The sequence below is a fragment of the Pleuronectes platessa genome, chromosome 10, assembly GCF_947347685.1.
Source record: "Pleuronectes platessa chromosome 10, fPlePla1.1, whole genome shotgun sequence".
Classification (NCBI taxonomy): Eukaryota; Metazoa; Chordata; class Actinopteri; order Pleuronectiformes; family Pleuronectidae; genus Pleuronectes; species Pleuronectes platessa.
In genome coordinates this window covers 11,732,225-11,760,208 of record NC_070635.1, presented here as the reverse complement: position 1 = coordinate 11,760,208, position 27,984 = coordinate 11,732,225, and the positions used below count along the sequence as shown (strand labels likewise).

At 42.4% G+C, this 27,984-nt stretch overlaps 2 protein-coding genes across 4 annotated transcripts; one reads left to right on the top strand and one right to left on the bottom strand.

Annotated features, from left to right (window-relative positions):
• Positions 1-21: 21 nt before the first annotated feature.
• LOC128449755 (acyl-CoA-binding protein homolog) lies at positions 22-11,493 on the top strand. 3 transcript variants are annotated; one of them, XM_053433048.1, is made up of 18 exons: positions 22-180; positions 928-1,045; positions 1,143-1,205; positions 5,784-5,908; positions 5,994-6,175; positions 6,290-6,414; positions 6,536-6,644; positions 7,120-7,213; positions 7,322-7,447; positions 7,570-7,671; positions 7,806-7,889; positions 7,998-8,105; positions 8,191-8,321; positions 8,405-8,528; positions 9,461-9,539; positions 9,776-9,869; positions 10,043-10,162; positions 10,447-11,493. In XM_053433048.1, exons 1-18 carry the CDS (start codon positions 169-171, stop codon positions 10,565-10,567), a joined length of 1,917 nt encoding a protein of 638 aa, XP_053289023.1. In that variant the 5' UTR covers positions 22-168; the 3' UTR covers positions 10,568-11,493. The 3 variants fall into 3 exon arrangements, with proteins under 3 accessions (XP_053289023.1, XP_053289022.1, XP_053289021.1); XM_053433046.1 differs by lacking the exons at positions 22-180; positions 928-1,045; positions 1,143-1,205 and adding exons at positions 3,377-3,516; positions 4,928-5,051; XM_053433047.1 differs by lacking the exons at positions 5,784-5,908; positions 5,994-6,175; positions 6,290-6,414; ... (10 more) ...; positions 10,043-10,162; positions 10,447-11,493 and adding an exon at positions 2,050-2,521.
• abcb4 (ATP-binding cassette, sub-family B (MDR/TAP), member 4) lies at positions 11,364-26,257 on the bottom strand. The gene is made up of 28 exons (XM_053433045.1): positions 26,145-26,257; positions 25,827-25,900; positions 25,219-25,306; positions 24,368-24,539; positions 24,217-24,265; positions 23,797-23,988; positions 23,233-23,404; positions 22,983-23,107; positions 22,349-22,520; positions 22,138-22,251; positions 19,843-19,953; positions 19,635-19,760; positions 19,341-19,544; positions 19,080-19,250; positions 18,666-18,827; positions 18,345-18,548; positions 17,989-18,135; positions 17,790-17,894; positions 17,395-17,472; positions 16,988-17,071; positions 16,651-16,854; positions 16,462-16,562; positions 16,220-16,360; positions 15,460-15,616; positions 15,177-15,374; positions 13,874-14,080; positions 12,915-13,061; positions 11,364-12,753 (listed from the first exon to the last, which is right to left on the bottom strand). The coding sequence occupies exons 2-28, from the start codon at positions 25,889-25,891 to the stop codon at positions 12,547-12,549; spliced, it is 3,903 nt and encodes a 1,300-aa protein (XP_053289020.1). The 5' UTR covers positions 25,892-25,900; positions 26,145-26,257; the 3' UTR covers positions 11,364-12,546.
• Between the last annotated feature and the right edge of the window lie 1,727 nt (positions 26,258-27,984).

Sequence of the window (27,984 nt, the reverse complement as noted above, 5' to 3'; positions counted from 1 at the left end):
ATGAGTGTGTGTGTGTGTCAGGGACAGTATGTGAGTGAGGGGGACAGGCAGCCAATCAGCTGCTGCGCTGCTCCCGGCTCCCTCCTCCTCTGCTGCTCTGCAACCACAGCTGCGTCGAGCTTCAACAACCGAACACGTTCATCTCATCCTGCTCCTGAAACAGCGAACATGTCTAACCAGGTAACTTATTCCTTCTGCATCTATCACCGTATCGGAGCGATCGGATTCATCGTCATCGCTGGGGGAGGTGAAGCGGTTGTAACGGTCGGGTGTCCTCGCCCTATGCTTTGTATGCTGTCATCCATCTTTGAATGTGTGTCAAAAACCAGCTCCTAACAGCTTCCTCCTCTAGAGCTGAGTCTGTCTGGTGCAACTGAACAAAAAGGAGAAAGGATTAGATCATATTGGGATGCAGGATTCGGAAACTGGGAGAATCTGGCTCTAACTGATGAAAAATACTTAACCAACTCCTGAAATATCCATCCTGACTAATAGTTTAGGTTTAGCTCTTTGCTTCAGAAATAATATTAATATGCAGGAAGTGCACAGGGTTGAGAGGTGTCCCTCCTGTTCAAAGTCCAGAACGATTTATTGTGCAAGGGCAAGTAGATTATTCAAACGGGCACAAAGCCCTGGACTGTTAATAAAAGCCCATTGTTTGTCTCCAGCTTGTGCAACAATACGTCTCCCCGGCTCCACACACCATGAATAGAAAACCAGGCTCGGATTTCTTAATCACTTTGTAACTAATTAATATGCACATTCTCATATTCTGTGAACACTATACACTCACACTGCAGCAAATTACTAATAGACTGGGTAAGAAATAGCAGAAACTCCGTTTAAATTCTCATCAGGTTACGAGAATCTCTGAGAAATACAAAGAGTGACTTGTCTGTGTCTCTTGTGACCGTCTGTGACCCGCAGGCTGAGTTTGAGCAGATGGCCGAGGACGTGAAGAAGGTGAAGACGAAGCCGTCCGACCAGGAGCTGCTGGAGCTGTATGGGCTTTATAAGCAGTCGACGGTTGGAGACGTTAACATCGGTATGACCTGCTGCACAAAAACAGAATCACCTTCATGCGACATGCTCCCTGAATTCTGAAAGTTTCCTCCTCTCTGTGTGATTTCACCACGTTGTAGATCAACCAGGAATGTTTGACATGAAAGGAAAGGCCAAGTGGAACGCCTGGAACTCCAGGAAAGGTAAAAAGTTGAAGTTGTTACTGGGAATTACTGTGTTATTGTGTTAGATAAACTGGATTTTTTAACCTGAAACGATTTAATTAGATTTATTTAATATTTAAAAGTGCCATACCCATTATAAACCTACCTGCCTGCTGGGGATGGGCTGTTTTCTTGGCCTGTGGTGATGCTGGTTGCAGCTTTCCTTCTGAAACTGCAAAGGTGACCTGAGGTAATGAACCGCAGGAAGTAAGGCCAGGCTGAAAGACTTTGTCAGCAGGAACCTGAAGCCACACGACTGCTGCTGCACAAAGAGCCGTTCACCTGCTCATTAGTTAAGTGAAGCCTGACGCCCAAACTGGAGAATCAGTTTTCGTTGTTATCGTGAAGACGCTGATGATGAGTTATGCTAAATGTATCACATTTTCGAATTCATCGAACGGTTGTTGAGACATTTTGCAAAAACCATAAATGGAAATGAGATGTCAGAGGATGACGGGGCTGAAATCATCATCTGGAGAAATTCAATTTCTGCACCAAATTATGTTCCAATCCGTCCATTGGATGTTGAGATATTTCCTAGACTCAATTTAACCTTGACCAACTGGTTGCGCCAAAGGAAAAGTTGGCACCACCAACATCTGTACCAGATTTTATGGCAGTCAATGTCCCAGCCACAGACTTAATGTAAAGATGGACCATGCGAGTCCACTTCCTCCTGTTGAACCCAAATATCCTGGATACGGGTGCAGCCATCTTGCACTTTTGATGTATTTTGGAATCTGAACAGTAGTTATCCTGGAGCTGCGAGCTAGAAAGTGATACTCTGAGTTTGTAATATATCTGTATTTACTCACTCTTACAGGAATGTCCAAGGACGATGCCATGTCAGCCTACATCACCATCGCAAAGGGAATCATCAGCAAATAAGGGATGTAAAACTGAAGAGGCAGAACTAATACAAACAACAAATACTAACTCCAATACTAAAACAATACTGATGCCTACAAAACAAGTAACCTTCTGCTGTCAGAGGCCATCTTCATACAGGATTATGTGAAATTTTAGATATTTTCTTTTTATTTCATCTTGACAGGTTGTTTGTTTTTATTTAGGTTAACTAAAAAACATCTATGCATCCTCTGAGAATAAAACGTTAACATTTCTTATCACAATTGCTGTTTTATCTACATTATGTTGTTTACACGTATAATCCACATGTGCACGGCAATATTTGGCAAACTTGTGCACTTTGATATGATAACACCAAAAGCTGTGACGTGTCAACATTGTTAACTGCACAAGTTTGTAAATTAAATCTCTTTCTCCACTGTTTAGATTTCTGTTATTTGTGCTTCTTTTCTGTTGGGAATTTGCCTGTTCTTTATAATATGTGAAAATACCTTTGGCCCCATATGGGAATGTCGACCCTCTCATTCCAAACCTTGAGTATTAATCTGTTTCTGTAGCAGCCGCTGATTAACTGGAAAGGCTTACACAACATTTATGACCCTGGCTGCAGAGATTAGCTCTAAATCAACCACATCAGGCCCACTGAAGTTCTCCACAGAACAAGAACTCATGTCATTGACAATATTTTGTTTGTAAAGTAATTACATGTGGGCCTATAAGTATTATTTTAACACACACTAATATATTTCAAATTTGTTATTGACCATAAAATGGATATGGATATGATAATGGATATATAGTTAGATAGATCACTTTATTGCTGTGTTAGAGTAGCAGTAACATATATCACACAAACATACATAGATAGATTGATAAATAGATAAAAAAAATAGATAGATTGATTGATAGATGATAGATAGAGAGATGGATAGATAGATCGATAACTGACTTTATTGCTGTGTTAAGTGTAGCAATATCATATATACATATAACATATATCACACAAACATAGATAGATAGATAGATTAATAACTGACTTTATTGCTGTGTTAAGAATAGCAATCCCATTTATCACACAAACATAAACATACAGGCACAGGTAATAGATACCGTGTATATTAATAGTATAATTATATCTATAATTGTAAAATGTGAATTTAATATATGAGTTATTAACAGTGACAGTGATCACAATGACATTTCTCAGTCCCTGCACAGTGCACACTGACCTCGTAGTTTCCATCACAACGCCGGGGCAGTCTTCCGCGCATGCGCAGTGCGCGCGGCGTGCTGGCAGCGGGACAGAGGTTCACTGGGGTAAAGGTGAAGAGAGGCTCCTCCGCCGCGGGTCCGGGGAACAACACCAGTGCTTGTGCTGGGAGTCGATGCTGGGAGCTGCAGGCAGCGGGACCTGGACGAGGTGAGCTGTGTCCGACGGACAGAAAAGTCGTTTAATCAACTCAAACAGACACGTATCCCCACGTTCGTGTTGTTGTTGTTGTTGTGGTAGCATTAGCCATTAGCCGCAGCTTACACACAGCAACACCCTTGACGTGAGCTAACTCGATGGATACCGTTATGATGTTCAGAGGTAATGAGAGGATGAAAACAGCGAGTTAACAACCCGTTTTGTTGTGTGTGTGTTTATCTGTTAAACTGATCACGGATCAGACAAGTTTAACCAACAGTTCAGAGAGTTTTCTGGTCTTAAATACGAGTTAATAACTTGATACATGACCAATTTCAATTTTGCACAATATAACTGATTGTAAAACAGTGTCGGTGTTAATTCACATGCTAAACAGACATGGTGGACACGGTTAAATTCAGGCTCTTCACTGCTCCTGTTTCCTCTGTGGGAGCAGCCCCAACTCAGATAAAGTAGCTTTAGCTTTAGCATTGCTCTTGTTGTAAAGGAGCTGCAGCTATCAGTGATCATCAGTCCGGATTCATCTGTCAGTTGTTGTGCTATTAGAATGTGTTAAATCCTTTGTTTGGTCGGGAATCTCTGTTAAACAGCCAGAAGCCAACGTCAAGTCTGAAACTTGCTTGTTTTTGTTTCACTCAAATGTTTTGAACCAGCAGGTGTCACATGTTCTGAGATGTAAAAAGAAAAACAGAAGCAGCTTCTCCTCATATTTAAGAGACTGAAACCAGTGAAAGTGACATCAACTGACTATTTGATTTACAAATGAATATATAGGTCAATCATTTGCTCGCTCCAGCTTCACAAATAAGAAGATTTACAGCTTCCCTTAATGGTTCATAAAGGGAAGCTGCTGTGTATTGATTCCAAAGAGGAAACACACCAAGGCATGCTTGCTGTAGGAACATTTAAAAGCCTTTATTAGTGTGGCTAATGCATGAATGATCAGGGTGACTAACTACATTAGCACTATATAGCCCCAGTGTTAAATGCTTTTACATTTTTCCACCGCAAAAGTGCTTTGGTTTATTTCCTTTTCGTGGGATTTTTTGAATCATGTATTAACAAACAGATTTTCTCCCTTTTTGCCTTTCTACAGAAAACCGAATATATACACTGTGTCTCTTTGGAGTCTCTTGGTGTAACCAATCATAGCCAATTGCAATCATATTCTCAGAATTTACACTTACACGTGATCCATTTGAAAATGTTAATTAAACAGTATTAAATACACATTGTTTGTTAATGTGCAAAGAAATTATCAGTATATTGTCTGAAGAATTCTCTGAGATCAAATTAAGATCCTGCAAACTGCAACTGAGTCACACTCTGTCAAACCAGTGAGACCAACTAATGTCAAACTGATGTTTCAGCTTCAGACAGTCAACAGTTATTTGTATTACAGAGAGAAGAAATGGCTAATCTGTTGTCAGAGTCTCAGCCGGAGCGGACCTTCCAGTACCAGAGCGTCCTGCCTCCCCTGCCTGTACCAACACTAGAGAGCAGCCTTTCCATGTACCTGGATGCTGGTAGGTTTGTAGCTTGGTGCAAGGGGCGGGGCCTCAGTAACAACTTACAATGCAAACTTTAAATATTAACTCAAACGATTTCTGCACGTAAATAACAAAAAAACTGGGCTGTGGTTTTGATTTGTTGGTGGATGTGCTCATTGGTTGTTATTACTTTCATAAGCAGAAAAGTGCTACATTAACATGATTGGTTAAATAGTAGTCATTATTTAATTCACCGGAGATTTTTTAGTACTAGAATATTTCTTCTTCTTGAAGTAGTTATATTTTAATAATTTTATCTTTTTAATGAAAAGCATAACTTTTGAATAATGTTACTTTGCCCACTAGCCTTGAAAACCGTATCTTATCTTTGGCTTTGAACTCACCCCTAATGGTATAGACCAATAGCTATGACATTTGAACTCCTCTGGACATTAGTGGAAAACAAGATCTTGTATCTTGTTGAATTGGAGCTTTAATGTTTTAATTATAATGTAACATGGTATTTATCAATATACTGTTCCTCAGCTCTTTGCGTCTTTCTCCCTAGATTTATATTTCTCAACGTATTCCAAATTTTGTTGTAATTTAACTCTGATTCTATTATTATCATCATATGCAAGTGTCAGTTGATTTTATAATTAACATATATGATTGTTTGATTCATATTAACTGTCTGGAAAATTACAGTTGTTACCACAGAAGATGCTCAATGTTCCCATTCACTGACTGGTTTTCTGTTGCCAACAGTTCATCCATTTGCTTCTGAGAAAGAGTTTAAGGCGACTGTGGACATTGTGAGGAAATTCCAAGAGGGTGTTGGTAAAGAGCTGCACCAGAAACTACTGCAGAGAGCCAGGACGAAGAAGAACTGGGTACGTGCATCAACTTTAAAGGTCTTGGTCATACACATGTCCTCTCTTATCCTAGGGATTAGCTGACTATGTTTTTATTCACCAGTTGGAAGAATGGTGGTTAGACGCAGCGTACCTGGAGGTCCGCATCCCCTCTCAGCTGAATGTGAACTTTGGAGGCCCGGCACCGTACCTCGAGCACTGGTGGCCTCCTGCAGAGGGAGTTTCCCTGCAGAGGGCCAGTATAAGCACATGGCACGCTCTACAGTACTGGTACCTGATCCGCACGTAAGACATCTTCACACTTCAACAAGCCGTGTTTATGTGATGTGCTCTACATGACTACATGTTGTCATGTAAATATGTAATTTTGATTTATTTTCTCTCCTCTGCATATTTCAGCGAGAAACTGGCTCCTCAGAAAGTTGGAAAAACGGCATTAGATATGGATCAGTTCCGAATGCTGTTCTGCACCTGCAAAGTGCCCGGAGAAAAGAAGGACACCATCCGTAACTACTTCAAGACAGGTACAATAAACATGGCTGTTATCTTTAACCTTTAGTACACCTGCATAAACATATTTAAATAACACATTTCTTCAGCTTACATATTTCTGTTGTGTAATGGTCATTTTCTGTTGTGTCACAGAGCGTGAGGGTCCGTGCCCCTCCCACTTGGTAGTGATGTGTCGTGGACGGATCTTCACATTTGACGCACTGTCTGATGGACAAATCCTCACTCCTCCAGAACTTCTCAGGTAGTTAGTACGCGATTGTGTAGTTAATACACAAGAACAAGAACACAACCCAAATATGAAACCTAGTACACAAACTTAAACTAACTAATTAGACAACTAAGGAAGCCAACCTACAGTTGCTCTAGGAGGAAAACAATGCAAGCCTCATATTTTGGTAACATCTCTTTTCACACTCGTATCTCCACACGTCTTGGCTCCTTTTAATAGTATATTTAAATAAATATGTAAATGAGAGATGTTTTATTTTCTGGCTCGCTCAAGCATCATGAGAGCAGTTGCTCATGACAGCTTGCTGGTGTCTGTGACTCTTTACTATTATTGTAAACATGATACTCTGCAAATCATCTGTTAAAAAGATCATAGTGAGTGTTGAATGTAATTTGAGAGCAGGACAAGGAGGATAATTATCATGATGGAAAGGCGCACCGGTTGAAAGCTGCCTTGTTATATTTTGGGTGCGTGTTAACCTGTGCAGGCAGCTGAGATATGTGAAGGAGCGCTGTGAGGGAGAGCCAGAGGGAGACGGAGTCGCTGTACTCACCTCAGAGGAGAGGACTCGCTGGGCGAAGGTGAGGCTGCTTCCGAGACATCTTGGTGAATAAGGAGTAACAAATAGTGTAAAAAAAACGAAGTCACAAACTGCTCTGTCAACATGTATCTGTTGACTGTCTCCACAGGCCAGGGAGCATCTAATAAGCATTGATCCGCACAATAACACCATCCTGGAAACCATTCAGAGCAGCCTGTTCATCGTATCTCTGGACGAAACCAAACCCTACTCCACTCCAGAGAACTACACAAATGTACTGGCTGCACACATGTTGAATTATTTATAACTCCACCATGTGACCCGGTGTGAATCATGTTCTGTTCACAGGAATAAAGCAGCGTGTCTGATTTTGTGACTTTTAAATCCTGAACACAGGTGACCCAGGAAGCACTTAAAGGAGACCCCACCATCCGCTGGGGAGACAAGTCGTACAATTCAATCTGCTTCTCAGACGGGACTTTTGGATCCACCTGTGATGTGAGTTTGTATGTGTAATGGTTGGAGAGATTGTAGACTAAATTTGATTACTAGTACAGTGAGGGGTAAAGCTGATTTTGGTCACTCTATCGTGATGTGCAAGGATCAATAGCTCAAATGAAATTGTTTTGCAGCATGCCCCATACGATGCCATGGTTCTGGTGTCTCTGTGTTGGTATGTGGACCAACAAATCAAAGCCACAGAAGGCGAATGGAAGGTGAACTCCTCCATTTGTTTCTTTTGTTTCTTAACCTAAAGTATAATAGTTTAATTTTAAATGTATCCTTTCACTTCTCACTCATTGATTATGTCTTATGCTTTGAAGGGCTCAGACGCAGTCAGGTCCATGCCCTCTCCTGAGGAGATGGTTTTTACTGTGGACGATAAAGTCCTCAGTGACATCAGCCTGGCAAAACAGCAATACCTGGAGACTGTGAGTTTATAGTAAAATTACTTTTGCATAGTTAGAGGTGTTGTCTACTGTCTCACTCACTTTCTCCCTGTCACTGGTTTTATAGGCACAGGACCTGCAGATTGTGTGTTACGCCTTCACTGCATTTGGTAAAGCAGCCATCAAACAGAGGAAGCTGCATCCTGACACCTTTGTTCAACTGGCGATGCAGTTGGCCTATTACAGAATGCACAAAAGGTGTGGACTCTGTAATTTGCTAATGCTTTTAGTGATATTTAAAGGGAGGTAGGTAGATATACGTTTCTTCTTCGCCCTCTCAGGCCCGGTAGCTGCTATGAGACAGCAATGACCCGCAAGTTCTACCACGGCAGGACGGAGACGATGCGACCCTGCACCCAGGAGGCTGTGAACTGGTGTCGAGCCATGATCGACCCCTCATGTGATGTGAGTGTGTGTGTGTGTCTGGCAAAATCTCACAAAGTTGAGGTGGATTCAGCCTTTTCTTATTTTTAGAGCTGTGAAATGATTACAATTTTTAATCAAATTAATCACAGGTTTCTATGGATTAATCATGATTAATCACATTACCGATTTTCTCGGAATTTTTTTGTGAAAACAAGATTTATGACATTTAACTTTTCTTTTGTGCTGCAACTCAACAGTTCTTCAGCAGTTGTAATTGCTTTTCCATATGGGACATTAATATAATCTTCATCCTAAACAGAATTCGGGCTCCTCAGCCATTGTGTGGTTGAATAAAACTTTTTTTTTTTTTTTAAATCAAACAGAAATTATTTGAGCTTTTTTGTCACACAACCATTAACCACACCATGATACAATCTAATGCCTCTAAAGGCCCTCTTAGCTACTCGTTCTTTAGCCAGTTGGTGAGGCAAACTAACTTGTTCAAATTCTCTGACAGTAAAGCTGACCGCTTCTTTTGCACAATGTGTCCGGCGAGTGAGTCTGGTGTGGCGCATTCCACTTGAACGCCCCTCGCCGACCAACACATGCTTCGCGTTGCGGTGGTTAGGCGGGTATTGCTACGGTGAAACGATAACTTCTCGCAGAGTGTGCATATCACCTTGGTTTTACTGAATGTTCGATCTTTGTTTTTTTGGAACACGATCTTCCCGTCCAGAAGGTCCTCAGGTTCATCAGAATTATCCATGTTGTTTGTTTGTTTGAATGGCAGCTGCCGTCTGACTGCATTAGAGCGGCGACTAGTGCAGAGGCGGCGGAATTGGAAGGTCCTTCTGCGCATGCGTTAAATGCGTTAAAAAAAACACACGAATTAATCCTGTAATTTAGTCATAACGCGTTAACGCGTTATTTTTCACAGCTCTACTTATTTTACATCATCGTTTCCCCCTCAGGTTAATGCCAAGAGGAAAGCCATGCTGCTGGCCTTCGATCGACACAACAAGCTAATGGCTGAGGCCCAGAATGGAAATGGTCAGTTTTTGTGACATTAACAGGCTCATGAGCTTTCAGAGCAGGTCTCAAAATGATTTTCCTTTTCTCCTCACTTTGTGTGAATTCAAATGATGGTGATTACAAATCAGAAAATAATTAGAAAGTCAGCATAAAGAAGAGTTAAAGCAAAGGAAAGATCACAAGTGCAGTAAAACTGGATTCACAGATGATGGATTACAGCAACTTGTCTAATTAGGTGTTGTACAATGTTCCAGGTTTCGACAGGCATTTGCTCGGCCTGTATCTAATTGCTAAAGAAGAGGGAGGGCCCATCCCAGAGCTCTTCATGGATCCCCTCTACACAACGAGGTACAGTCTCTTCTCTGTGCCCTGTTCAAACCCCCACTACATTTTAGCTCACTGAGACATTAAGTGACAAATGTAGAAGCACAAAGTTCACAACTCTTTTTAGATATACTGTATGGTGATAAAGACCGTTAGGTCTCTGCTGGTCTGTAACAGGGTTGTGTTCATGTCTGCAGTGGTGGTGGTGGTAACTTTGTGCTGTCGTCCAGTCTGGTGGGCTACACCACAATTCTGGGGGCTGTGGCTCCCATGGTGCACCAGGGCTACGGCTTCTTTTACCGCATTAGAGACGACAGGTAAGCAGACAGGACATAAACATGTATCATTAAACGCTTCCTTTGTGTGGAAATTTAAGATGATCTTTTTCGTCGATGCTTCACAAAGCAGTAACTTTTTTATTGTTCTGCTGATCTTTTTATTGAAGTTTGGCTAATCTATTGGTTTTGGTAATTACTCTTGAATATCAGCATCAGCCCCCCCAACAAATCTATATCTGTTGGGCTCTAGTTTTTTTTACTTGAAGATGAAGACAATATAACTTCAGCTGTGATTAAATCCACGCTCTCTCTCTTCCCTGAAGGATTGTGATCTCCATCTCAGCGTGGAACTCTTACCGCCCGACAGACGCTTCGACCCTTTTTAACCACTTCACCAGCTACCTGCACCAGATGCTTCACCTGGCCACCACATCTCAGCTTTAAAGACACATAAGTGCTGAGCTGAAGCTGATTTACACATTTGCCTTTTACCTCTGTGTCTCAGTGTCAATGCACATTCGGGTTCACAAACCTTCAGCTTATAGCCAGATAGCAAGCAGATCAATGCAAAGACATGGAATCACTAGTTACCTTTAGGGGATATTTGCTAATATCACAAATTATGTTTTCTATTTCTTTTTGGGTGAGTAATCTGGTTAAATTGTTCTTCCAGGTGTAAATATATTTTTAGTATTATTCTTGTACATTTTCGAATATTTAAATGTTGATTAATCCATTTTAAAGCCAAGCTGATGATGGTTGCACTCAATGGTGAAAGAAACTGAAGCTCCTCTACACAGAACTGTGAAAAATAACTGCTGCTACTCTTAGGCCTTGGAATCTGCTGTGATAATGATGTACTAAAAGGCATTCCAATTAAACCAATAAAAAAGAAATATGAAAGAAATATAAACACAACAATTATTTTAGGTTTGTCTGTTTAGTTAGGATTAGTCTCCCAATGGAAATCTACAGAAATAAGTAACAAATCCTCTATTAAACAAGGGACTAAAATGATCAGAAATCAGCAGATATCCTTTGTGTTATTTTGCCCCCCAGTGGTAATTTGGAGGCATATCATTTTGTTTTCAGCTAAAGATGTCCATACCAGACTTCAATTGATGTAGCATCTGTGTAGGCAGACAGTAAAATATATTTTGTCACTTTAGTATCACAATTTATCATCAGAATATTTATGGTAGGTTTTGTCTGTCTATTGGAAACATTTTAGACAAGGACCACTTTCTTTGATATTCTGTTTTATTCCATTTCTTGATAAACTGAAACTATGCAAAAACTCTCCTGTACAGTGCTTTGAGTGCTCATCAGAAAACAGACCATTAAACACAGACCATTAGCTGGAGTTTCAACATATTTTGGAAGTGGAAATAATTCACATTTCACTTAGTTTTTCGAAAACTAAAATTTGTGTTCATTCCCCTGATCAGTCAGAAATTATATAATAATTATTATAACTGTTGACTAAACGTTTGTAAATGGTAAAGTGTGAAAAAGAAAATCTGGAAATAATTACTAAAAAAGAAAAAATTTGAGTGATTGATGATATTAAACTTTAATATATATGAATATCCTTCATAAAGGTTAGTAATTCTGTGCATTTGTGCGACATTACATTCTTTGAGTGAGTGAATGAGAATCCACTTCTGCTTCTTGCTTGTCTTCAGCTGCGCAGGCCCTTCTGACCACGTATTTAAACAAATCTTCTCAAATACATTAACAGGAGAACACACCGTGATGATCCCAGTGTCAGGTCGACCCGATGTAATTTGATCCTTCATTAATCCAGTGCATTGTTTGCTTGAATCACTTCATATTTGTCATTTTGGTCACAATAGGTGGAATCAAATAATATCTGATAGTTTGTTAAAAGAGACTGAAATGATTCCCAGTGATCAACAAACAAGAATAAAGAAAGCGTGTGAGGATACAGTACAGTAATAAGGCTTTTTTCATAGCACACATTTACACTTGTCAAAAGGTGTTAAATAACATTCAAGTGTCCCAGTAAAGTGAGGCCTGAACAACACCAGCCCCGTGAAACTGATGCAGCTAAATAGAATTCAACCAGAGTTGAGTTTATGATTTATACCAATCTTTTGCTACTGTGTAAAAAAGTTTTCTGTAAAAAACATGTATAAATGTGGCAACAATTGAACAGTGGCACCGACTTGGGCTCTTAAAAGGACCACACTCTATGAGCCAGTGTGTTACTGCCACAAGACTCTGGAGGCTGGGAGGTCCCAACTCCCAAAAGGCCTGGACACAGTCAGCACATCCGATCCCCCACTGACGCTGTGAGGCCGGGATCTGATGATAAGAGGCACATGAGTTGAATCCAGCCCTATGGATAGTGTAATGTTAAGATGATAAATAATCTGTCTGGTACTGCTCTCCCTGTTCTCTCAATGCCTCCCGTGGCCCATCTGTGTGGTGACCAGCATGTGGTAGACTCCCCTCTTGGCCAGCAGCTGCTGGTGCGTGCCTTGCTCGACCACGACTCCCCCCTGCAAGACGGCGATGCGGTCTGCGTTTTGGATGGTGGACAGACGGTGCGCCACGATAATGCACGTCCTGCCCTTGCTGGCCTGGTCCAACGCCTCCTGCACCACCTGCAGAGAGGGCAGAGCGACCACAGTGAGAACCAGGGGGCTTCCGACACTGAAATAACTTCAAGACTTTGTTTGTGGAGGGAGGAAGTGAGTGAGTGATGAGGCAGAACAACATTCAGGATGAAGCTCAACATATCACTTTTCTGGAAAGAGTTACTCACCTTCTCGCTCTCAGTGTCGAGTGCGGACGTGGCCTCGTCCAGCAGCAGCAGCATTGGGTTGCGGAGGATGGCTCGGGCTATGGCTATTCTCTGCTTCTGTCCTCCCGACAGCTGCGTTCCCTTGTCACCGGCTTGAGTATCGTATTTCTGCTCATTCAATCAGAGAGAGAGAGAGAGAGGCCACATGATGGTGTTACTGTAGATCACCAACATGAGGACATATGAATCCTGTAATCCACACCATGTTCCTTGGAATACTTTCTACTGGAGAATTGTTGTGTTACAGGTCTGTTCTTTCCTGGTATTATTTAAAAGAAAATGTCCTGGAGAGGAAACATGTAAGTGGTGCAATTAGAAGGTACCAGTCTCATTAAATCTTAGTCCAAGTTAATATTTATATTTTATTAATCAATCAGTAGAAACTTTATTGAAACCTTTTGTGTGTTGAATTGTAGGCATAGTCGATATTTTTGACCTGCTGTGGACCCACTTTAAATAATTGGTTAGAAATGTACCAATTTGAAAAATGTCTTTACTGACAAATTTGCTTCGAGAGAACTTCCAACGCAATTAATATGAAGCTCTTTTTATACGGTGTTTCTAACCCTAACCATGAATGGGAAGTTAACCGTTCTAAAAAAGGACGGTGACTGTTGGACTCTATTCACCCCATCAAGCGATTCACTTTCACCTGCATTTGTGTGTGTGTGTGTGTGTGTGTGTGTGTGATCCTCACATGTCAAAATGTCCTCTGTGACAATACCAACAGTCAGAAACTCTTAGTCACATTTGTTGCTGTTGTATAATCCCTTGCACATTAACAGACATATCACAGTTGTAACTATTTATCTCCGTGACAAAAGAGAACTTTGAGATGTACAGATAACTGCTTGTTGACGAATGTGTGTGTGTGTGTGTGTGTTGGGGGGGAATCACGCAGCCTGTTTATATTCCGTTACCTCCGGCAGCTCCTGAATGAAGCTGTGGATGTTGGCCGCTTTAGCAGCCGCCACTATCTCGTCCATGGTGGCGATGCGACTGTTGTCTCCGTAGGCGATGTTCTGGGCCAAGGTGCAGTCGAACAGCGTGGGCTCCTGGGACACGATGCCCATCTGGGATCTCAGCCAGTGGATATTCAGCTGTTTGGTATTTACATTGTCCAGCACCTGAAGGGGAAAAATGGCAGAAGAGCAACATTGCTTAGCATCAGCATTAATATGGAATTGTGCTGGAAGACATTGTCTTACAGCCTGCCTGAAAATAGTCAAAACTGAGGGCTTTGATACAGAAACCAACCAGTCAATGAAATGAGCTGAGACTCAGAGGGTTATTATCTGAGGTTGTTGCTAAGATAAATGCCTCTAATAAACAAGCAGTGTTCTGAGTTATTGTTAAGTAGAAGGGGTCTTGCCATGTTAAAGAATGTGAAGAGAAATACAAGGATCCCTATCTCACAGTCCTAAAGAAAATGGAAGAATTCCTGAATCCTGAGCAAGAGGAACAGCGTGACCTGTCATTTATATGTAAATATTAGCAGAGCAGCGTATCACCACACAAACTAAATTAAAAGATGCTCATTCAACATGTTTTTTACCTAAAAGTATTTATTCTAAGTGTCAAATAATATGTAATCATTTTCCACCGGCCTACGTTCTGTAGTTCACACTCATATGTTTCAGTCCCTTACGCCCATCTGGGTTTTTTTCTAGATCTTTGCAGCATTTCTCGAAAAACAAATCACTTAAATGTTGAAAAGTACCCGATCTTGCAATGGTAATGAAGACCCAAAATCCTGCTCCCACAACAAAAGTGAATGGGCCGGTATTCCACCCTTCCACCAAGTTTGAAATAAAAACTGTTTAGTAGTTTTGGTGTATCATTGTGCCAACAGACAAACAAAGCAATGAAAACATAACCTTCCTAGTAGAGGTAATAATGATTCTACAAGTCAGCAAATCACAGTGAGCAGGGATCCACCACTTCAAAAATCTGATTACGCTTTTAGATTAACAGAAGAAGACGACAGTGACAGCATAAATATATTCTCCAGTGTCTCACAGGTGTGTCAGCAACAGCAGTGATCCCATCAAGATAAAACCAGCTGCTTATTACCATCTGGATAGTAACACACGCTACACAGGCCTCATAATGTCCCAGTATCATCAGTGCAGTGCTGTAAAGTCGCCATAAACTCTCCTCCCAGCTAAACATTAGCCAAAGGACAGTAGGTGAAGAGGCATGAGCGTGTGTTTGTCCACTCACCACGCTGCCCTCTCTGGGGTCGTAGAACCGCTCCAGCAGCTGGATGATGGTGCTCTTCCCACAGCCGCTGCTCCCCACCAGGGCCAGCGTCTCCCCCCGCTTCACCTCCAGATCCAGGCCCTGGAGGACGGGCAGGTTGGGCCGCGAGGGGTAGTTGAACCTGACATTCTCAAAGTGCACGTTGCCATCAAAACTGTCCTGGAGATTGTAGGAGATAGGAGATGTGTTCAGCATGTGTGTTAAAGTGTCTCGTCGGCCGTGTGAGAATAGATCTATCACGCACCGGTGTCTCTCCTTCCTGTGAAAGATTGTCGATGGCGGGCTCCAGATTCATCAGCATCATGAGGTGCGAAGCCGACATTTTGGCTTTAGCGTAGTTTGGCGCGAAGGAGTTGGCCTCTCCGATCGCCATGGCGCCGTACAGAACTGTCGAAATCACACTGGGAGAGGAATTCAAATTGATTAAAGACATAAACACCCGTTTTACTTTTTCCCATTTCAGAGGATGAAGATTAAATACTGTATCTCAGTATCGTCCGCTATAGATCGGATGCAGATATTCACGGTTTCCATCGGATTAATCTTGTTTCCACACAAAAAAATATTTCTTATCATATACTATAATCTGCAGTTTCATGATTGCATGCCAACACCAGATAGAAATCTCAGGGTTATGTGTTGACATAAAACGTTTCATAAGGGTGAGTGGTAATAACAACAAGTTTTATAGTTTTAACGTCCTTCAAATGAGTGTCTTTGTGCAGCGTCTCTTTGTAGTATTAAATAAATGAGAGAGGCTCCTCCCAGCCATGACAATGAATTACATGACCATCCTATAACTCGTGTGTGTGTGTGTGTGTGATCCAGCAGCAAAGGTAAAGTTCTCACATGCCTCGGTGCAGGTTAATGATTAAAAGGCAAATAGACACTCACTTCTCTCAGCAGGAAAGCTTTGGTCTGACATAACAGGCTGTCATCGACCAGCGTTTACACCTTTATCTGAAACGAATACTTCTCCAGTTGACAAAAAAACATTTACTCACAGGAAAACGCCCTGAACGTCCATCCTTCCTTCTTCAATAAGCCAAGCTCCAAATCGGAAACAGCCTGCATAAGCAAAGTAGATCATGGCCTGGGAGAAGGCGAAGGTGGCACCGTACACGTGGGCCTTTTTCGTGGAGTTCCTGCACAGAGAGGGAGAGAAATGTGCGAGGACTAATTAATCAAATGTTATTGAATTGCGTATAGGATTTTGTGTAATTGGTGGATCCGTCACTTCTCCTACTTATATGGCACTTCAAGGTTTTCGTGATACAAAGACTCAAACTTGGGTTCTCTGGTGAGAGAGGCCACAGTTCGGATATTCTCTATGGCTTCGGTAGAAATCTGGAGAGACACAGCACACCAATGTTAAATCTACTGTACATCACTGTCAACAAATAGCATCTCTACTCCATTTCTGTTGATGTCTTGCCTTTCCAGCCTTCTCCAACTCCTTCTTGTCCTCGACTGCGTGGCCAGTGAGCAGCTTCATCTCCACAGCTCCAGCCAGCACCATGGCGGGCACCACAGCCAGGATGAGCAGGGTCAGCTCCCAGCCGTAAATAAAGGAGATGATCACACTGGTGCCCATGTTGGCGAAGTTCTGAGCCAGTGTGGCCATGCGTACTCCTGTGGCCTGAGCAGACGAGAGAACACGGGGTGCACGGTAGACGACATGATCACTGGATGTATCAAGCGTTTTGAGTTGGTCGTCTGTGACTAATTTGTTTTATTCGTTGACTGGGAGTGTGACCGTCGGTGAGACTTACCCCTTGAACCTGTGCAGCATCCGTGGCCAGTCTCGTGGTGAGCGCCCCCACACTGTTTTTCGGGTTGTCAAACCAGCCAAGATCCTACAAACGAAAAACAACAGTGTTCATGGCAATACAAATATTGAATTGTATAGAACCATTATTGCCCTATAACATTGAATATTATTACTAAATAATCCCTAATTTAAACTGTTAAAAGTTTTTTTTTTTTATCAAGTCTTGAAGATTGAGTAGCATGGGATTTGGTTTGATTTTACTGATGGTGCTGTAAAAATAAGCAGATTCAAATGTTGTTAAACTCAAGGAAATACATGAAATCAGCCCCACATATGTCATCATTGACATATGGGTCGTCACTAGGTCTCAGGTCTCTCAGGTCTCTCAGGTCAGGTCAGTGCACTCACCTGTCTCATCATGGCCTTGAAAGCCCCGAGTCTCAGTTTGAGAGTCAGAATCTCCCCAGATTTACCAAAACAGAAACCCTGTAAAGACCATTTAGAGAGAGAGGACGTCAGCACAGCTGGACAAAGGGTTTATCCTGCAACAGTGTCCTCTGTATACAGCCTGTGTGATGGTGCAGGTCACACTTGAACAGTGTGAGGATTGGGATGCATATTCTGAAGATTAGAGCACGTAAACCTTTTCAAGTAGCAACCCACAAACTGAACATGAGCATTATATCTTTCCTTTAAAGACATTATTGAATATATATTGACGCATTTATGGTTATAGTTTATAGCCAATGAACACAATTTAGAAATATATGTAGATCAAGAGGTGTGCGCATAAACATGCATACCTGTAGAAACATTGTGACAAATGATACACCTCCGATAACAGCAAACATGAGGGAAAACAGTGTTGCTCTCTGTCTGACGAGTTCTTGATCTTTCTCTGCAAACACCTGAGAGGAGAAGAAAACATCTCATTTGTAGCATTTTAACGGACACGAGACACGGAATAAGCTCTGTGGTGCGCAGACACTGAGAGGAACTTACGGTGATGATCTTGGAGAAGATGATGGCGAACACTGGCTGCATCGCGCCGTTGATGATGGCACAGATGGTCCCCACCAAGATGTACGGCCACTCGGGGATGTTGAGACGCATCACTTTGAGGAAGGACACGGGGGGCACGTTCTCATCCTGCAGGAAGAGAGGGAGAGAAGAGCTGAGTCACATTTTCTTTTTTTTATCTGCCTCACAATTTGATATATTTGGAAAGAATCATAACCAATTGAATTACACAGAGAAATAGTCATGGGTTCTATAGCAAGGACAAATAAACAAGGGGAGGGTGATGCTGTGTCTCTAAAATCCTTTTTGCTGTGCTGAGATGTTCCACCACATCTCACCTCCTCAGTCTCATCCTTGTCAGACTCTGTCTTCTCTTTCTCCTCTTTCCCTCCCTCTGACGCACTCATAGAGGAGCCTCTCGTGGTCTTCCTCCTGTACGGAGTGCACTCGCTGAGGGAATCGGCCAATGGGCTCTTCGTGTCCACAGACAGCTCCTCCTCTGCTTCCTCCCCCTCCTCCCCCTCCTCGACGTCCTGAAACGTCTGCGGACGGGAGAGATGATACACAGTCAATATGAAGGACAGACCACTTTGAATTTGGTTTTGAGACCAAACTAATGTCAATGCATGTGTTGGTGCGTGCATGCGTGTGTGTGTTACCTGTGTGGTGACCAGTCTTTGGTAGATTCCCTTTTTCTCCATCAGCTGGCTGTGAGTCCCCACCTCTGCAACGTGACCATCCTGGAACCCGGCGATGACGTCAGCATTTCTGATGGTCGAGAGGCGATGGGCCACGACGATGGTGGTGCGACCCAGTCGGACCTGAGTGCAAGGATTTGATTTACAAGAAGGAGCTGACATTTTGATTTGTGTGCAACATGTGAGGTGAGGTCTTGTGAGATAACAGCAGGAAAATGTCCAGGACATTCACAGTGAGTAAATGGAAATATTTTCCCGATAGCTTAGAGTCAACAACCATACTAGTGGCTCTGTGATGTTGTATGTAGTAGTAGTAGCCTAATTTATGTTTTTAAATTGCATTTCTAAATGGCGCCCCTGACTGTGTGTCTGCACCTTGTCGAGTGCAGCCTGCACGATGGTCTCACTCTCTGCATCCAGAGCAGATGTGGCCTCGTCCAGCAGAAGGATCTTCGGGTTGCGGACGAGAGCACGGGCGATCGCGACCCTCTGCTTCTGTCCGCCGCTCATCTGGGTCCCTCGGTCTCCAACCAGCGTCTCAAACTTCTGCTCAGTGGTGAAATTCTCAGAGTTAGCAAGTGGTGCACAAAGTTCCTAATAAGCACAGACAACAGGGAGTCTTGAAAATGTTCTCACATCGGGAAGCTTCATGATGAAGTCGTAAGCGTTGGCCTCCTTGGCGGCTTGTTCGATCTCCTGCTGCGTCACGTCCAGACGGCCGTATCTGATGTTCTCAGTGATGGTGGTGGCAAAGAGGATGGGCTCCTGACTCACCACGCCGATCATCTCCCTCAGGTAGCGGACGTTGAGAGAACGGATGTCGTGACCGTCAACAAACACCTTCAATGAAGGAGAGATGCAAAAACTATTGGATCGATTTGAACAACTAAATCCCTCCGTTTAATGAAAAGCTTTGGAGACATCACTCACGGCTCCGTCCTGAGGATCGTAGAACCTCTGCAGCAGCTGGACCGTGGTGCTTTTACCACAGCCACTGCTGCCCACTAACGCCATGGTCTGCCCACTCTTCACACTCAGAGACATGTTCTTTAATATCTATAAATGATATAAACAATATTAGATATCAGATACAGAGTGATGTAATTTAATGTCAGGAGGTGTCAGCAGGGGAACATACTTGGACATCCGGTCTGGTGGGGTAGCTGAAGTCAATGTTCTTGAACTCGATGTTTCCTCTGATGGAGTCAGGCTTGAAGCCGGCCTCCGAATAGCTGTCGATGGTCGGATTCTGTTGAGAGTCAAGAATATTTTCATTCACTTCAAAAATGTGTCTCCTTTCTGGTTGTGGGACCTGATTATTATCATAACTTCAAACAGACAATGGGAGGAAGGCTGCCCCCCCCCCCCCCCCCCGCCGGTATTGAGTGAGTGTTTTGAATGAAGCAAATGTTTATTTCCACTGCTCTTTGTCTCTGTGCACTAACTCACACACACACATACACACACACATACACACATATACATACACACACACACATACACACACTCTGGTTCAGCGCAGGAAATTCAAGTCTGTTTTTACAGGTTCCGTGGAGGCATCACCCTGCAGTGTTTCTGACAGGAGAGTAAAACTTCATAAAAGTTATTCGGAATAAAAGTATAAAGTAAATCACATGAGAGTCCCTATATAAATTCCACAGATAAAATGATGGTAAAATGTAATAAATACGGCAGAGTGTTCACAGGGTCCTAAAACCTGGGACAGAGTTATTGGGTTTAGGGAACATGGATCAAATAATTCAAATAATATCAAAAAATATCCCCCCCCCCCCCCCCCCCCCACTGGGTTATTCTCTAACAATAGGTTTCATCCAGTATCTAAAAGCCAAAAATATAAAAGTAACTTTTGAGTAAGGGTGTAAAATATATGTAGTAAAGTAGAAAATATTTTCTCTGAAGTGTTTATCAAAAGCAGCATAAAATAACACCGACGCGCAATTCCTGCGCATTGGGCTTCTGCGCAGGATGTGCGAGGGGAGTTTTATTTTTTTACCCCCATTTAATTTAATTAAAAAATATATATATATTTAATTTAATTTAATTTTTTTATATTTAATTTTATATTTACATTTTTTTATATTACATTTCATCATCATTTCTCCGCGCTGGTTCAGGGGTAAATGATGCTGGTCTTCACAGGTGACTGACCTACGCAAGCCTGTAGCCGCCACCCCCCCACAGGAGATGATGTGCTTGCGTGTGTGGCTGCGGCGCTTCCTGGTTCCGGTGCGAACAGCCAAGGTATTTAACATGGGCGAGGAAAGGAGGCGGACCGCTTTTCACAGCGCTTCTACCTCCGGTGGGTCCCCGGGGTTAGAGGATGATGGTGTGACGTTAATGTATTGTTTTACATTGCATGTGTGACGTCATGATAAATCAGTCTCCTATGTCGCCTGTACCAGGAGCCGCCCCTGTCACTGGTTGTCTTGGCTCGCTGTCTGGCCGGTAACCAGCCGTCCGGACCGCTCCGTGAAGAACGAGGAGGAGATGTTTCTTTACTTGGAATGCGGCCACTTTATTTCTCGGATATACAGCAGGAGCAACACTCGCATCACCTCTAGGTGCTCCGTCACTTCTCCTTATAAACACACTTTTAGCGTATTTTCCCACAATACCCTGGTGCACTATGTCACACACTACAAACTTTCCTTAAAGGGGCAGGCCATACCTGCAACACAACAGCTCTCGGTCTCATACACAGATGGCAAGAGAAAGCAGAGACGCAGACTCAGCAACTACATCCGAGATCCGATGCACCTTATTATTATCTGAGGGATTTTTACACACTGTCTGATAAACATTCCGACAGTAGAGGCAAGGGGTAGTGATGGATAAGGTTTTCTTTAACAAGTTAAGTCTTTCATTCTCACTTTCCACCTTAAAACTATGAAATGAACTGAAATATGAACTAGTTCAGAATTTAAATGGTGAACTATGAACGTGAACTATTCATGTTTACTTTTATGAACTGAACTTTGAACTAGTTCATGAGAGGTGTGAACTTGCACAACACTGCTGAATAGTGAGGAAGGAGATGTCAGTTCCAGCACAAGATATCCTCTGTACATGTGTGATAGTGGTGCATAATTTATCTATTTAAATCTGAGGTTAGTCCCACTGCTCAAGTTTGAACTATTGTTTAGTAACCAAGTTGCTTTCTGTTCAGGAAGGAGTTTGAGCCACAGTTGTGCGGTATCAACCCGAATGACCTGCAGGGGCTCAAATTACAGCAAAAAGCCAACATCTCATTACTGACTCCAGGTCGTTGGCTGCTTCAAAGCGACGACCCACAGCGCCAGAGTTCAGCGGTGCACGTTCAGTGATAAGAACTGACAAGTGTTCAGCAGCAGAGAGATGAAAAAACTACAGTCTTTTCTGTGATGCAGATACTTGAAAATGTTAAATTCCTTACGTTGTCAATGATGCTGTACACTTTATGTGCAGCTCCCCGGGCACTGGCAAAAGTCTGGATGTTGGCGGAGGACTGTCCCAAGGTGAACGCTCCAATAAGCACCACGAACAGAACCTGAAGACACACAAACACACTCAGTCTGAGCAGCACCAGAATCTTGTTTATATTCAATAGGAAAAATATATAATTCGGTCATAATGTGTCTACTCACAGTAAGTACACTCCCAATGGTGTACTCATTGCTCAGGATGAGAGTACTGCCGTACCAGAAGGCCAGGGCATAGGAGAGGTAGATAACCATGAAGGTGAAGCCCATGGAAATGTTCGCAGACAGCGCCTTCTTTATTCCCATAACCTTAGCATCCTCCAAGTTTTTATGATACCTGTGGTGCCAAACACACACACACACAAACACACACAAAACCTTTCAGTGAAGAATTTCTATCAGGAGTTTGGTATTACTGATGCGTTACTTATTCGGTGAGTTACTAAGGAATATCAGATGTGAGAGAGAGGGGTCCAGAGAGGGCTCCTGTTGTAGAAATAATTGCCACTACAGGCTGTGTGTAGGCTACAGGTGTGTGTGTGTGTGTGTGTGTGTGTGTGTGTGTGTGTGTGTGTGTGTGTGTGTGTATCTCCTTTCAGTTTTTATCAAAACCCGTTTTACTAGCTCTGGAAGCTCATACGTTAAACTAAGGATCATGTGAGTGCGACCTCTATGAAAAGCAAATTAAGAACACAGATCCTCTATGTGTTTTATTCATCCGTTAGTGAAGAAAAGGAGGCAAATATAGTGTGTCCTGCTCATGTGCGAGTACAGATGCTGTGTAGCACAGTGTACACACCTCTTGATCTCTCTGTCCTGACCACTGAAGGCAAACACGGTCCTGATTGCCGACAGCACCTCCTCTGCCACAGCTCCGGCTTTGGCGTACGCAGCCTGCTCTTTACTCGTGAAGCTCGTCAGCACCTATTCAGACGAGGAGGAACTCAAGTCATTATGAATAGCAGCGGAAGCCTTGCGATCGACATTTGAATACATGGCTGGCAAGAGAAAGCATGAGAGAAGCACTAAGAGATAAGATATGAACTTACTTTACTGAAAAGTGCTGCCGAAAGGCCCAGCGCAGGGCTCACCGCCAGGATGACCAGAGTCAGCTTCCAGCCTTTAGTGAAGCCGATGACGAAGGCCGACAGGAAGGTGGTGTAGGCCTGGATCAGCATCGCCGCCTTGTCGCCAATGCCCTCTTGGATCTTATAGACATCACTAAAGCATGGAAATATAAGCCACATTACAACTAATGGTCTTCAAAGTACAACATGTGACTGATATGGCACTTAGTGAAGCGCATGTGATCGCTAAGGCACAACCGTCCCCTTCAAGGTCCAGTGTGTGAGATTTAGGTGAAAGGGATCTATTGGCAGAAATTTAATATAAAATAATCTCAGTGATGTTTTCATGAGTGTGTTTCATCTAAATTGTGCGAATTGTTGTTTTCGTTACCCTAGAGTGGGCCCTTCATGTTTATATCTACATCGGGAGTGGGGTCCTCTCTGGAAGGGGAGGATGAGGTGAGGGATGTTCAGCTGCAACATCGGCTCAGTATCACACTCAGACTGGGATTAGAACTGTGAGCGTGTGGCTCCTGTGGTACCCACTCTATGAGACGCGTGTTGAGCTCTCCAGTCTCGTTGACGTCGAACCAGCCGATGTCCTGTTGCATGATGCGGTGGAAGAACAGCTTGCGGATGCGTTTGACCTGCCGCCCGGCCGCCATGGTCCACAACGACACCTGCAGGTACGCTGCCACCAGCACGGTAGCTCCCATGATGGAGTAGTAGATGGCATAGCTGGGAGATGGGACGCATTGTGACGAATATGACTTTAAAAATATTTATCTGATTAGACGTGAAGAGAAGTGTTAATTGTTTGATGGTAACAGAGGATTCATCATAATCCATGCAAAACAATTTTTCTAGTAAAGCTACGTAGGAAACTCTAAAACTATAAAAGACACGCTCATCAACCCTAAAATAAAGTCACATCTAACGTTTTTCTGACATTTGACAAAGTCTTACACATTCATGTCCTCTTGTAGGGTGTTGTTTATTGGCAAGCCGGTGAAATCTAAAGACACAAGGAAACAAAAATCATGGTCAGATGGCTTCTGAATTTATTTCAATCAGCAGAGGTATGTGTGCCCACAATGCCCCTAAACCCAAAACTCACTGGGGTAAATTACTGTGTAGTTGTCCGAGATCTCGCCAGTAGGAAAATTGACCATGCTGTCAGTCATGTCCCCAAACACGATGAACATGAGAGGAAGCACGACCCCGTTGGCCATGGCCATCACCGTCCCACACAGGATCATGAAAATGTCCAAACTGTCTGCGAATCTGAACTACACTCACGTTAAGGAGAGAGTGAAGAGAGAGAGGGAGAGAGAGAGAGAGAGCGAACAGCAGAAATCAGGATCTGGAAGAATTTTGAGTTATCAAAGCAGAAAAGGAAAAAAAACGTTTAACTTTAATCAGCTATTATGTTCTCGCAGCATGGGACTGGTGGAGTCCACCCAAACAACAGGAGGATGTGCCGCACTCCCACCCTCTCTCCCTGCTCCCCCTCTGACTTCACACACACACACACACACACACAAGCTCAGGTATACCCAGACACCCTTAGGACTGTGCCTTGACTTCCATTCATTGTGGACAACCTAAATAATCCATTTTCCCTAAATTTAACCGAGACCAATACATGCCTAACCCTAACTTTAACCTAACCACAATTCACATCTTACCCCTAACCTTAATCAGCAGCTGAGAAATTAGGTTTGATTCCCAACGAGGACTGCTGTTCCTGACATGATCATTGTTTATACTGGAAAAGGTCCTGAAGGGGTAACACATACACACACACAAACACACACACACAGTCTTACACAATGCTATTAACATCGGTCTCTTCCCATTACTGTCTGGCTAACCTGATCTCAAAAGGCACTTAAATCCATTTGTTCTTGTGTTCTCTCTCTCTCTCTGTGTGTGTGTGTGTGTGTGTGTGTGTGTGTGTGTTCTTACCACAGCAATGGGGCCGACCATGGGCAGCTTTGGCGCTTTTTCTTTCTTCTGCTTCTTTTTATTTTCTTTGTCATCTTTACTGCCCTCACTGGAGGAGTCATCAACAAGAACACAGGTGTCAAACATAAAGACTAAATATACTTTGCTTGCAAGAGGTTCACAGAGACTCCTGTTACATGTTTTCTGAATTATATATGTGTGTGTGTCTGTGTGGCTGTATGTAACAAATAAAAAGTGGTTTAGTTATAAGACATGTAAAAAGGTTATTATGAAATAAATAAAGCCAAGAAGCATATTAAGATGAACAATATTTTTAATTAATTAAATTATTACTGATACATGTAAATACTTAAAATTGTATTAAATTAGAGTGGTCCACTTACTGCTTATTAAGAAAACACTTTCAAATAGAAAAGAACAAGTGCAATTTAAAACAACTTCATCAATTGACGAAACATGCGCGGTATAAATTATCACGTGTTTTTTCTATTTGCGTGCGTTTTCTAAATTTAAAGCGCGTTAAGCTCTCTCGGCCACCGTATTCATTGGTTGAGCAAATCAACTTAATTTCCGAAAGGATTATGTTTTATAAAAACCTTTGACTTTACCTTAAATCCCCGTTTAGTTGCAGTTTGTCAGCGGGCTGCTTTTCCTTCTCGCCCTTCCCCTCCATGTCTGGTCCCTGTCACAGGCAGACATAAGACTGTTTACACCGCTTCATATAAACATTTTACTAAACCACAGACGAGGAAGAAACATGGGATCACATCTGGAAAATCAAACCTCCTGGGGTTTAAAGCTGGTTTGTCTCATTAAATTCTGATTTGATTGATTTAAAAAAGGCATCATTATCCTCACCAGTAAATATGGTAATGAAATACACTAGGAGGTTATTATTCTATCAACAGGTGAAGTCTTATACTTACTCTGTTCCTCTAGATCCCCACACTGTGTCTGAGAAAGAGGCGGAGATCGGTCCAGTATATCAATTCTCACCCTCCCACTCTTCCTCCTGACCCTCCTCCTCCTCTCACCCATCCTCACGTGGCTTGATATGGCTGCGTCACCGTCACAGGACGTGTTACCTCACCTGCACATTCACTTGCACAAGTGCCTGTGGGTCACAGCTGTAAACGGGAGTCAAACCACCAAAATGAAAGAAAAAAAAATGATAAATAAAATAAAATAAAAAACTATAATTCATTTGAAATTGAAAAAAAAAACAAGCAAGGGACACTAAATAAACACAAAGAAATGGAACATTAAAATCTGTAAACCTGCACAAGTGACTGTGAGTCAGAGCTCAGTTCAGAGACCACAGACAAATGTACTATGATCCCACAGAGGATGTAAAGGAAGCTAAATGAAATACTAAAAAAGAAAAGAATTGTAATAAATTAGGATATATAAAACAAAAAGGAAGGAAGGAAGGGACACAAAATAAACACAAAGTGATGGAAAGTTACAATCTGGACATAAGATGAAAGTACAGAGTCCCCCAAACATAATATAACACAAACCATATGTTTTTTTTGTTTTTTTTTACCGATGAATCAGCATTATTTTCTGTTACCTCTAAGTAGTAAAATACTGTAGACTGTAAGAGAAGTTGGGTAGAGATTAAATGTAGGTCATTACATCAATGCTGATGTAACACCTCTGGGTTAAAGGAACCAAATCACATGACAGACTCCACCTCCATTATTCAACCACCTTTGCTCGGCTGTGGTTGAGGAGTGAAGTGAAGGAGACACTAGATAAGGAAGTGTGGGTGGATGACTAGGATGTTGTAGTGAGCGGTTTCCTTTGAGACTGATGGGTAACGATCTCCTCCTAAATGATGACTTCATCTCATTAAGGCTTGATGGCCCAAATGACGTACGGGTTGGGACATCGGTTGACATAAACGAGGCGAAAGGTTAGTTCGATAAATTAAAGTGGTTCAAGCACACAGAGGAAGTAACACCGGGATGATTTCTAGAACACTCACAGAAAATCTTAACAAACAAAAAGCAGAGAACAAAGAGAAACACACATATTAAACACACATATTAAACACACAGGTGAAGACGAAAGCGGGTGAAGCAATGCAGACAAAGATTGGAAGGAACAAGTTCTGAAATGGGAAACAAGGTTAAGTAGAAAGTAAAAGATGAAGTAATAAACTAAAGGATACATAGTTGAGACACAATCCCAAAGCCGATGGAAACAACAAGGTCAAAAGAAGCAGATCCAGGCGAGGGGCGAGAAGGGAGCCTGTCTTAAAAAAAACTAAATTACTAACAATAATAACAATAAACTAAAGAGCTAACTGTAAAGAAGGAAAAACGTATGTGTGCACCTTACTGAATCCGGAATGGTGCACGGTTATAGAACATATGAATGGCCCCTCTGTGTAAATTGTGGCTCTTTTATGGCCCCTGATTAAGAAAAAGCCCTGATCCACAGTCCATGAATACAACCATGAATCAAAAATCCACCTTTGGTCCAAACAACAGAAACACAAACCCAAACAAAAAACATCACGTCCACAAAAGTTTCTGACAAGACCAGAATCATGCCATCTCATGCACAGTCAAAACTCAGCAGTGTTGAATAGGCATCTTACAGCATTTGCGAAGCCACAAATTAAATGTCTGAAGATTTATGACACTGTTTTGTAAGGTTAAATGTCTTATTTTCTGATGGAACCTGTATTATTATTACTACTATGAAGGAATACCTATTGCAGTTACTGATTATGAACAGCAGGAGGCAGCAATTTCA

Coding starts and splice junctions, on each gene's coding strand:
- LOC128449755 (XM_053433048.1), top strand. Junction 5,909..5,993: donor CCAGGACGAAGAAGAACTGG/GTACGTGCATCA, acceptor TTTATTCACCAG/TTGGAAGAATGGTGGTTAGA. Junction 7,890..7,997: donor CCACAGAAGGCGAATGGAAG/GTGAACTCCTCC, acceptor TATGCTTTGAAG/GGCTCAGACGCAGTCAGGTC.
- abcb4 (XM_053433045.1), bottom strand. CDS start 25,891: ATGGAGGGGAAGGGCGAGAAGGAAAAGCAGCCCGCTGACAAACTGCAA. Junction 23,405..23,796: donor CTCAACACGCGTCTCATAGA/GTGGGTACCACA, acceptor TCCATGCTTTAG/TGATGTCTATAAGATCCAAG. Junction 17,895..17,988: donor TCTTCTCCAAGATCATCACC/GTAAGTTCCTCT, acceptor TTCTCCTCTCAG/GTGTTTGCAGAGAAAGATCA.